This window comes from Leptonychotes weddellii, chromosome 16 (genome assembly GCF_054177405.1).
Source record: "Leptonychotes weddellii isolate Sample4059 chromosome 16, ASM5417740v2, whole genome shotgun sequence".
Taxonomy (NCBI): domain Eukaryota; kingdom Metazoa; phylum Chordata; class Mammalia; order Carnivora; family Phocidae; genus Leptonychotes; species Leptonychotes weddellii.
The window spans coordinates 48276388-48287638 of record NC_138384.1 but is presented as its reverse complement, the minus strand read 5'-3'; the positions used below and the strand labels follow the sequence as shown (position 1 = coordinate 48287638).

Below are 11251 nucleotides of genomic sequence, written 5' to 3'. Positions count from 1 at the left end.
CCCCGATAAATAAATAAAATCTTTTTTAAAAAATTAAAAAAAAATAAAGACTTGGAGGAGGATTTTAGGCTTCCCATTTTAAATATGAGGAAATGTTGGTGTAAAGTGGCATGACGTCTTGCCCAAGAACAGATGGTTACTTTGGTTATCAAGTCAGTTTGTTGCACAGATCCATGTTCTGCCTTATCCCAGAGGTTAACCATCAGGTTCTTACCTCAGGCGTTCATCTGGGCGTGAGTTCAGCCTCATCCAAGCATGTTTTGGAAGGCAACTTCCTCACTCTCACTAGTGAGAAGAGTGGGAAGGACAAGAGCACATTCTTCCCCTTTGTGGGAGACTGCGGATGTAGAAACCCCATGATGTGCTCCAGTTGACACATCCTGTCCCTTGTCAGTTGCAGGCTCTGTCTTTTCACCCATCGGCTGCAGGGGTGTGCAGGCTGCAAGGGTCTGGGCATGTCTCCCCATTTGACCACCTTCCTGGCCCTTGGTGAGTCCTGGAATGGAGGCAAAGGGTTTGAGGGACAGAGGGGGTGGGCAGGAGACTTGGGGAGGGGGCCTGCTTCCCTTCCCAGTCCTGACCCCAGTCCAGAAGACTTCGGGACGCTCGGAGAGCGATGTGGATCAGAACCCTCAGCTCTTGCCCCAGACCTAGTCAGACCGTGCAAGTTCAGTCCTAAAAATGGGCTCCTGGGTATGGGGACGATTTCAGACTCCAGAGGGGTTGGCGGGGGAGAAGCATCTATTTGGAAGAGGGGGCCGGGGACTTGTCTCGAGACTATTTCAGAGCAAGAAGGACTGGAGCAGCCCCTGAGGAAACCAGGGATGGGCATCTCTCTTACCAGATCTTCTCTTCCAGCGCTCTGCCTGGGCCGAGTGCTCCAAGCACAGAAAGGTGAGTCTCCCCCCCATCCCCTCTGTACCCCAGAGTGGTGCTGACCCTAGGAGGGCCTGGGAGGAGCCCCTGAAATTTACCCCGAATTGCAAACAATCCCAAATGTATGACCCTCCCAGGTCTCTCTCCATTCTCCACCTGCGCTCCCAACAGCCCCCCAGACAATGGAAACCCCACAGGATTAGGCTGAACCCAAGGCTCTCCCACACAAGCCCAGACCCCGCCCCCAGCATCCCCTGGGCAGAGAACATGACAGTTGCCAAGGGCAGAGTTCCAGACGCCATCCTTGATCCCAACTTCTTTACCCTCAATACACATCACCTAGTGACATAATTTTAAATGATAGTTTTAAAATTTCACTTACATTTTTGAAATTTATTTTTCATATTTTTTCCGGGCAAAATAGTAGCTTTTTAGAGCCCTTTCACCATTTCTGTTCAGATCGCATGAGATCCACGCACCGCTCTTTGGTCTGGATCTGTCCTGTCCTCACGCTGTCCGGCTCACTCACCTCCAGATACCTCAGCCCTCCTTCTTTCTCAAACACACCATTTCCCCCTCAACTCCGGACCTCCTCACATGCTGACTTCTCTGTGTCAGATGCCCTGGCCACCCCTCTCTGCTCAGCGTGGGTGATTCACCCCGGACCCTCTGCTCTCAGCTCAGATGCCTCTTCCCTCCAGCCTCCCCGAGGACCCCTAGATTCCCACACTCACCCCAAGGGCACGCATCACAGTTTGTACCTGTGGACTCGGACAAGTGTTTGATCAGTATCTGTCCTCCCTCCATACTTTCAGCCCCGAGAGGGCAGGGATCATGGGGGTGTTTCTCAGGTTTGTAAGACCAGTGGCACGTGGAGGGCATCTGTACGTGGATAGATAGTACTAAGATATAGTAGAAACGAGGAAGGAAGGAGGGAAGGAGGAAGGAAGGAGGAAAGAAAGAAAGAAAGAGAGAAAGAAGAAAAGAAAGAAAGGAGGAAGGGAGAGAGGGAGGAAAGAAGGAAGGAAGGAAGGAAAGAGAGAGCAGGCAAATGAGCACATAATCTCTCCTAGCTCCTGCCTCCATGAGGGATTTTGTAACTTTGATGTCGTCTTCCTGTTTCAGGGATACAGACCCTCTCTTCCTCCGCCACCAGCCTAGCTGAGGCAGATGGGGGTTTTCAAGAACCTTAACAACAAGGAAATAGAGATGAGGCTGAGATGCAGGTAGAAAGTACAGAGCAAACCCAGAGACGGGTGACCCACAGAGGACTTGCTTTGGAGACAGGAAACCTCATCCACTGAGGTCTGTGGGACCAGATGAGCTGGTACTCCACCACACCCCCCGCTGGACTTCCCCTGGGGCTTTGCAGACTGCCCCCTGCCCCCAGCCGGGGCTAGCCAGGCCACAGTCATTCCTACAACTCCAGACTCCTGTTTCCCTTGTCCCCACAAATGACACGTCACCCTCATCGACTGTTTCTGTCCCAGCCCCCTCTGTCCCCCCAGAAAGTGGCCATGGGCAGCGAGAGAGGCCACACTCCGCAGCAGACATGTCTGGGCGCCCAGCCTGCTCTGACATCTCCCTGTCACCCTGAGGAAAGCCCAAGATGTGGCCGAGTCCCGGGGTCCTATGTCAAGGGGGAGAAAAACTGCAGTGAGGAGAATTCACACCCACCTAGAATGGGCCTGGCAGGGGTGGGCGGGGGTCCCTTGGGGGAGGAGGACGGAAATGTTCCAAAGGGGTGGTGACCATTGCACAGCTCTGCAAGTTTGCCTAAAAATGAATTGAGCATCTAACAGGGATGAATCTTGTGGTATGGTGACTTTCTCACAAGTGGCCTCTGAGCGCCCACTCCGCTTCCCTCCTAGGGGTCCTGCCCATGCCCTCCATCTGGGCGGAGCCGGGCTCTGTGATCCCGGGGCAGCCCGTGACCATCGTGTGCCAGGGACCCACTGAGGCTGAGACATTCCGCCTGGAGAAGGAGGGACATGCCCTACACCCAGATGTGCAGAACCCACAGCACGAGACGCAGGCCAGATTCCTCATCCCCGCGGCGAGTGAAGACGCTGCTGGGCTCTATCGCTGCCTTTATCATAACGGTGTCACCTGGTCTAAACGCAGTGAGCCACTGCAGCTGGAGGTGACAGGTGAGGATGCCTCTGCTCTGCCCTCAGGTTTCTCTAGGACGGGGTGATGGCCGGATACGGTCTTCTGATGGATGCTCAGGGTTCCCGTGGGTGCTCAGGGTTCCCATGGGTGCTCAACGCACAGATGCACCAGGCTGAGTGGGACAGACCCTGGGGGACTCCACCGAGCATCAGTGCTTCTGTCCTGGTCACAGAGACACCCCACCCCCCCACACACGCCTACTCCTCAGCTGGTGAGTAACAGACCTCAGCCAGGGGGCATTGCTGGGGGTGCTCTGTGCTGGGGACCTGGGGGGGCTCTGGCTTGGATCAGGGACTGGTAAAACCACAGTGAGGGGCTGCCACATGCAGAGCGCAAGGACACTCACTGGTTGATCTACCTCTGTACCAGGTGCTGTGAAAACGGTCAAAGCTAGCAGCGGCTGGATGTGGGAGGCACTCCTCTAACCTTCGGAGAGCCCCCAACTCCTTTAATGTGCAAAGCGATGCAAGTTTCATGCCCAAAGGCACAAGGCTCTGAAGGGTGGAACCAGCCCGGGGGAGGGAGGGGCAGAACTCAGGCTGTGGCCACCCCCTTGTGGGCAGGGTCCTACTCTTGGCAGCTCTGCAAGGGACAGAGGTCCAGAGGGACAGAGAGACTGACAGTCTTCCAAACTACGGGAGAGAACGGGGCTCTTGATGGTTATGTCCCAACGGTGGCATTAGGTCACTTAGAGGAAGACAGAGCCCCTCTCAGAGAATCCTGACCCCGCTGGGAGGGGGTGGGGAAAGGCATGCCCCCTGCCTCTCACCCCCTCCCCCATCTCTTGTTGCGAAGACTGAAGTTCAGAGCAGAAACCCCGCAGCCTTCCTGCTGGCATCAGGGTGGAGATTCCAGTCCTGCCTCGGAGCTCTGTGCCCGCGGACCAAAACCGTGCGCGCCCCAGTTTCCTCGCGCGCAAAAGGGGCGACAGGTGTCCTGACCCTGGGGCGCAGGGGACGCAGGAGTTGGTTTACGCAGGGCACGGCGGTCGGGTCACTGCCTGCTGAATGCCACGGCCTGAGAAAGTGCTGGTCTTACTAATACTGACCCTTTCTTCTCACCCTTTCTTTGTATGCACCAGACACCCACCCACTGAGCGCTGGATGCACACGGGGAATGGGGAGAAAGGGTCCCTGAGCTCCCAAACGTTAACGGGAAAATTAATTAGAATGAGGAATAGAAATGTTTATATATATTTGTATATGTTTAAATAGAATGCATTTATATATATCAACATTAACTTACAAAATTTCAGATCTATAAATATTTTAGAATGTATATTTACATCGTATATTAAATACACAGTACTATAATTAACATAATAAAATATATTAATATATTATTACATATGGAATAACGTACAGTATTGTATAGTATATAATGTGATACATTGTATTATGTGTCATGTATTGCTATAATTCATATATGTAAATACATACCTTATAATAGTAAATATGTATAATTGAGATACAATTGAGATATCTAGCTTATGCATTACAAGTAATCTTAAGTGATATATCATTAAAATTATTTACGTGAATTAAATTATACGTATATAAGTTAAAACACAGAACTTAAAAACGTATATTTATATTTATTATATATTACAGGGGTGGGGTCCTGCGTCATGGACCAAAGACAAGGTGTTGAGGGAGGGAAGTTCTGGAGGTGAAGTTTTCTGCCTTTCTTTCTTTTTTTTTTTTAATGTTTTTTTTTTGTTCTGTTTTGTTCTTTTTTAAGATTTTATTTATTTATTTGACAGAGAGAGAATGAGAGAGAGAGCACATGAGAGTGGGGAGGGTCAGAGGGAGAAGCAGGCTCCCTGCTGAGCAGGGAGCCCGATGCGGGACTCGATCCAGGGACTCCAGGATCATGACCTGAGCCAAAGGCAGTCGCCCAACCAACTGAGCCACCCAGGCGCCCGTTTTCTGCCTTTCTTAAAGGACATTGAGGACTCAGCCTCTGGGGCGGCGGGAGGGAGGGGGCACTGTCCGGACGAGACGACGTGGGGGCTCCACCTTGTGTGCGGAGGAGCCCGGCAGGACTCGGTTTGACCACCTGTGAAATGGACGTGCAGTAAGTGCCCAGAACCCAGGGCCAAGCCGTGCTGGAATGACTGGCTTCAGCCGTGAGGCTTCAGGAGGCGACAGGAGGACGTGGAGTCTTGGCTTCTGCGCTCACAGAAGGGAGATTCGCCCCCACTGGGGGGCTGCTGTGAGAAACAGAAGACATCAGCGATGGGGATTTTGCGCGTGGGGTGGGAATGCAGAAGGAGCTGAGCAAGGGGAGGGCGGAGGGCAGCACTGACCCACAGAGCCTCCTGCAGGAAGGGCTCGCTGTGTGTCTGGCCATCCCGCACGCTGTCATTAGCCAGGCGTGGCCCCTGAGCTCAGGAAACATGGCCAGTGCAGCTGAGGATCTGACTTTTAAATTTATTTAACTTGCGTTTCAATGGAAATCATCCAGTGAGGTTATCATACTGGACAGCATGATAGGGCATCTCCATCCTCACAGAAAGTTCCACGGGTCTGTTCTGGAGGAGCCCCCTTTGCCGGGCGGGGGGAGTCGGGAAGACTCAGCCTTCTCTGTCCAGCTCAGGCCTCTGACCGTGCGCTCAATTCCTCCTTCCCAGGAGACCCACAGATGCACTGGGAGGACAGTAACAGTCCCGGTGAGTGAGGGGGACAGAGGAGCAGGGTGTGCTTCTTGGGGAAGGGGAAAGAATGGGCTTTGGGGTTGGTCCTATTCCAGCTCTGCTGATGCCCTGTGGACAGAGGACTTCGGCACTCAGGACCCTGGTCTTGTAATAATGCTTCCCATGTCACAGGACTACTATGCATTGCAGAGATTTTATACCTAGGTGTGTGCATGCCCAGCACCCAGCATACACATGGTATGCAGTTGGTGACCAATAAATGCGCATCCCTGGTAATCTGCTTCCATCTTCCCTGTTCCCCCAGGCCTGTCAACAGAGCATGTTTCTATCCTCATTGGGATCTCTGTGGCCTTGTTCCTTTGTGTCCTCCTCCTGGTCCTCATCTTCCTCTATTATCAGCACCAGAAAAAACACAGTAGGTCTCAGGGAGAGGGTGGGGGTGCTGGGAAGAAGGGCTCTCTCTTTTTTTTTTTTTTTTTTTATATGACAGAGAGACACAGCGAGAGAGGGAACACAAGCAGGGGGAGTGGAGGAGGGAGAAGCAGGCTTCCTGCGGAGCAGGGAGCCCGATGCGGGGCTCGATCCCAGGACCCTGGGACCATGACCTAAGCCGAAGGCAGACGCTTAACCATCTGAGCCACCCAGGCGCCCCAAGGGCTCTCTTCTTAATTCACACCCCTGACTGTCCTCAGTGCCCCCCAGCAGCAAAGGTGAAGAGCAGAGGCCCCAGGAGAGGTGAGGTTCCTGAGACTGACCCCGAGCCCCCTCCCAGTCCTCTGCCTTCAGGGGGGCCCCCAGTGCTCACTGTTCTTTCCCCTCAGGGTTAGCCCGGCCGTTGACATCCTAGAGAGGACACCAGGTAAAAGGAGGGACAGGCCAGGGAGGGGGGAACGTTTGGGAACATTCTAGGATGTTCCCGATGCCGTGCAAGTTTAAAACCTGAGGCTGTGAGTTTTCAGGCAAACTTGCCTTCCAAGACCCACCTCAGAGACCTGACCCCTTGTCTTCTCCCCTCCAGATCTGGCCACAGTCGACAGACTTCCTGAAAAGGACGGGGAAATGCTTCACACCCCAGTAAGTCCTTGTACCCATTACCAATTGCTGCATTAACAGATGCAGCTTGATGAAATGATCTCCGTTTCTTTGCTCAGCAGTTTGGAAACAGATTAGTGGGGTGGTTCTGGCTCAGGGTCTTTCTGGAGGTGGCTGTGAAGATGTGGACCACTTCTAGGATGGCGCTCCACCCCCCGCCATGACTGTTGGCAGGACGCTCAGTTCCTCCTGGGCTTCTCCATGGCAGCTGGCCTCCCCCAGAGGGAGGCCACAGAGAGGGAGGGCCAGAAGCCACGTTATGCCCTCACTCTGCCATAGTCTACTGGTCACCCAGGCCAGCCCTGATCCTAAGTGGGAGGGAACTACACACAGTGGTGACTCCAGCAGGTGGGGTCACGGGGGTCACCTGGAGGCTGGCTACTAGCCTCCCCTTCCCACAGTCCCCTACCCTCTCTTCAGCCACCCTGACTCACCTGGGTCTCTGTCTCTCAGACCCCTACTGCAGGAGGCCCCCCGGACGTGACATATGCTGAGCTGGACTACCGGATCCTCACACAGAGGACGGCCCAAGCCGCGTCCCCGCGGTCCATGGAGCCCACGGCTGAGTCCAGCACATATGCGGCCCTGGCCAGACACTGACTCCAGGCCCAGCTGGCCTCCACTCCTAGACACACAGGAAGCCATTCCTGCAGACGCGTGAAGTGGCCATTTGGAGGGCTTCCGGATGGAATCATCCCTTTCTGGAAAGCCATGCAGTCAGATTTCCTGGAGGCAAGAACTGGCGTCAGGAGACCCCTAATCAACATCTAGGAGATGCATGAACCATGGGGTCCCTCCTAAAATCCACTAGGTCCTTGGAGAGAACGTGTAGCCCTTATTTCCAAACACCCAGCTACAGACTCCAGACTCCTGGCAGTTTCCAGAGACTCAGCTATAGTCACTTGGCTGTTTCCAGAGACCCAGCTATGGTCTCCCAGTCACACAGGTGATTCCAGATGTGTCCCGTGTATCCCTAACTGCCCCCAGAGGCTCTGATTTAATTGTCCACTCAGCTGACTCTAAAGGCCTTCCAGAGTTCCAAAGTTGACCTTGAACCTGGACTATACGTGGGCAGCTGATAGCTGAGACGCCGTTTTCTGGATTATGCTTCTCTTTGTTCATCAGTAAAAGTTTTCACAGGCCCGCCCTGCAGTAGCCCTGCACGGGGAGCTTGGTCCCAGTCTCTGCTCAAAGCTCAGAGCAGGAAACAAGACAAAGAATGCATTGGTGTTTTCTGAACTGAGTGTCCCAGGGAGGAATGAGGGCAATGCTGAGGAGACGTGTGCCCGAGTAAACGAGCAGATGGTACGACCCTAGCCTCCACTCACACACCCGTCCACAAATGCACGCACGTACATGCACACACACACACACCCCTACATGCACATGTCCACAAATATACCCACGCACACACGTGCACACAAACTATACAAATGAATACGCACATGCACACGCACTAATGGACATATATATGGACCATACGAGGGAGTTGGTGACGCTGTGACTGCACAGAGCACTGAGGCAAAGCCTCAGGGACCCTGAGGCTTTCAGTCCACGCCGCGGAACACGGCAGCCTCGCACTTCCCATCCCTACTCCAGGCTCATCCACACTGGACCGCCATGCATTCTCCAAACACAACAGCACCATCCAGCTCCAAGACCTTGTCCTTCCTCTGACCTTCACTCCCTCACCCAGCTAACGCCCTTCAAGTTTGGGCTTGGGCGTCGTTCTTCCTAACGGGGTTGCAGCAACTCCTCCATGTAAAGTGAGGGTATCGGTTTCTCACGGCTGCTGTAACGAATCACCACACCCTCCGTTATCTTACGGTTCTGCTTGTCCGAAGTCTGAAATCAGTTTCTCCGGGCCTAAAAGCAAGGTGTCCGTAGAGCCGCGTTCCTTCTGGAGGCTCGAGCAGAGAATCCATTTGGTGACCTTTTCCAGCTTCTAGAGGCTCCTGCATCCCTCGGTCCGTGGCCCTTCCTCCATCCTCAGGGAGCCCTGTGGCATCTTTAAAACCTGCTCTGGTTAGGATTCCTGCTTCTGTGACGCCTCCTTCCCCTTCCTCTGACCCTCTTGGCTCCCTCTTTTTTTTTTTTTTAAGATTTTATTTATTTATTTGACAGAGAGACACACAGCGAGAGAGGGAACACAGGCAGGGGGAGTGGGAGAGGGAGAAGCAGGCTTCCCGCTGAGCAGGGAGCCCGATGTGGGACTCGATCCCAGGGCCCTGGGATCATGACCTGAGCCGAAGGCAGACGCCCAACGACTGAGCCACCCAGGCGCCCCTTGCCTCCCTCTTATAAAGACCCTCGTGCCTACACTGGGACCGCCGGACAATCCAGGATCATCTCCCCTCTCCAAATCCTTAACTCGCTGACACCAATAAGACACCGTTTGCCACGTGAGGTAAGGTAACATGTAAGGCAGCATGCGAACGGGCTGCCTCCCACTGGTCTGTAAAATGCTGGATGTTTTGACGGTCTAATTTCCGTGCGCCCAGAATGACTCTGTGGAACAGAACCTGCTATACCCCTCGTATTAGCCACCTTTCAGGCGTCTATAAACTTGACATCTGTCCTAGATGCATGTGCTGGACACGACCTCAGTCATTGCGTTGACTTCCAACCTTCCTCACTGACCCCCTCTCCTGAGCAAAATCCTCTTCCTGGGGGTGCACTTTTCAAACACTCACCAGCTGATCCAGAGCCCACACCCCCAACCACCTCCCTTACGAGGCTCTCACACTCTGGGCCACTCTCTCCATGTGCCCTCATCACCCCAGAGCCACGGAACAGACAACAGGGTCATCTTTTCCACTAGAGAGCCCACTGAAATTGTGGAGTCCAGCCAGTCCTGAGCCTGCTCACCCTGGCTTGCTCATTCTTCCTGTAGAAACCACACCAAAAGCTCCGCTTGCCCCACCCCCGCCCCGCTGACTGCCCCTGGAGCCCTGCGTGGTGTGGTGTGCCCCTCCTCCGGAGAACTGTAACAATCTTTCAATAGTGTGGTTGCTCTGTGCCCTGTCTCGCACAGTTCCTACGAATACACAGGATTTTTAAATCACCCTACTGCTGAGCTGGGATCACGTTCACCTGTTTGCTCGTGCGGGAGGTTAACTTCCATCACACATGAGCTGTTATGCTCCCCTAATCACACACATTCTGATGGGGACGGGGTGTGGGCATCTTGGGGGCTGTTTCCTGAGAGCCCCCTGCCTTGTGGTGTGCAGAAAGCAGGTCGCCATATTTCCCTGGATCCGTTCTCCATCTTCTTTTTTTTTTTTTTTTTAAAGATTTTATTTATTTATTTGACAGATAGAGACACAGCGAGAGAGGGAACACAAGCAGGGGGAGTGGGAGAGGGGGAAGCAGGCTTCTCGCTGAGCAGGACCCAATGTGGGACTCGATCCCAGGACCCTGGGATCATGACCTGAGCCGAAGGCAGACGCTTAACGACTGAGCCACCCAGGTGCCCCCGTTCTCCATCTTCTATTTCACATCACACGGTGTCCAAATTCCATGCCTCTCTCCCTGAGCCCCCAGGACCTGACCACGTGGGCGGGCCTCATGGCTCTGTTATTTGAACGGGATCCTCTCCTCCCTTCCTCATGGCCCCTGTTACTTCTTAATGTCTCCGCACACAGATTAGGCTTCTGTCCACAATTGCCCACTCGATTGCTTAGCACTGTTGTTGATTGCTACAGGGTCTGTAGACGAGGCGGCTGCATGCACAACCACGTCCCCACAGCGGGACCAGCTATGCCACCAGAGGCTGTGGGGTGCCCAAGACGCCTGCCAGGAGAGCCCCGAGCCCCCTGTGGGGTGGGACGTGTTATATCTCTACCTGGCTTGTGGGGTCAGCCTCGAGGACCCCACTCACATTAAAATGGAACCTTACCCTGACAACTGCTAGGGGGGCCTGAGTGTCTCATTCTGATAGATTTTTATGTCTTTTATTATTATTATTATTTTTTTTTTTTGCTATAGGGAAGGTAAGAAACCCGCATGCTTGCTATAGGCCTTGTATTAAAAGTTTTATTACATATTAAAAGAATATTTTTGAAAAATTCAACCTAAACTCAGCTGACTTATTATGGTGCAATTGCTATTTTACTTCTTTGCAAATATTAACACTTTTTTTTTTAAAGATTTTATTTATTTATTCATGAGAGACAGAGAGAGAGAGAGAGGCAGAGGGAGAAGCAGGCTCCCCAAGGAGCAGGGAGCCCAATGCGGGACTTGATCCCAGGACCCCAGGATCATGACCTGAGCCGAAGGCAGACGCTTAACCATCTGAGCCACCCAGGCGCCCATTATTAACACTTTTTTAAAAGATTTTATTTTTAAGTCATCCCAACACCCAGCATGGGGCTCAGACCCCGAGATGGAGAGTCACATGTGGGGCACCTGGGTGGCTCAGTCGTTAAGCATCTGCCTTCGGCTCAGGTCATGATC

The 11251-nt window shown here is 53.2% G+C and overlaps 1 protein-coding gene across 6 annotated transcripts; it reads left to right on the top strand.

Annotated features, from left to right (window-relative positions):
- The first annotated feature begins 293 nt into the window (after positions 1-293).
- Positions 294-9379, top strand: LOC102750754 (leukocyte-associated immunoglobulin-like receptor 1). 6 transcript variants are annotated; one of them, XM_081807294.1, is made up of 11 exons: positions 294-489; positions 859-894; positions 2002-2181; positions 2748-3026; positions 3125-3259; positions 5681-5719; positions 6009-6119; positions 6397-6439; positions 6526-6563; positions 6723-6778; positions 7250-9379. In XM_081807294.1, the coding sequence occupies exons 4-11, from the start codon at positions 2759-2761 to the stop codon at positions 7394-7396; spliced, it is 837 nt and encodes a 278-aa protein (XP_081663420.1). In that variant the 5' UTR covers positions 294-489; positions 859-894; positions 2002-2181; positions 2748-2758; the 3' UTR covers positions 7397-9379. The 6 variants fall into 6 exon arrangements, with proteins under 6 accessions (XP_081663420.1, XP_081663419.1, XP_030893962.1 ...); XM_081807293.1 differs by lacking the exon at positions 2002-2181 and having other exon boundaries at positions 295-489; positions 845-894; XM_031038101.2 differs by lacking the exon at positions 2002-2181 and having other exon boundaries at positions 296-489.
- The last annotated feature ends 1872 nt before the right edge of the window (positions 9380-11251 follow it).

Bases quoted from the DNA above. Each gene is read 5' to 3' on its own strand.
- LOC102750754 (XM_031038101.2), top strand. From the start codon at position 456: ATGTCTCCCCATTTGACCACCTTCCTGGCCCTTG. The intron at 3,027-3,124 runs GTGAGGATGCCT...GTGGGTGCTCAG, and splicing joins ACTGCAGCTGGAGGTGACAG to GGTTCCCATGGGTGCTCAAC. The intron at 6,779-7,249 runs GTAAGTCCTTGT...TCTGTCTCTCAG, and splicing joins GGGAAATGCTTCACACCCCA to ACCCCTACTGCAGGAGGCCC.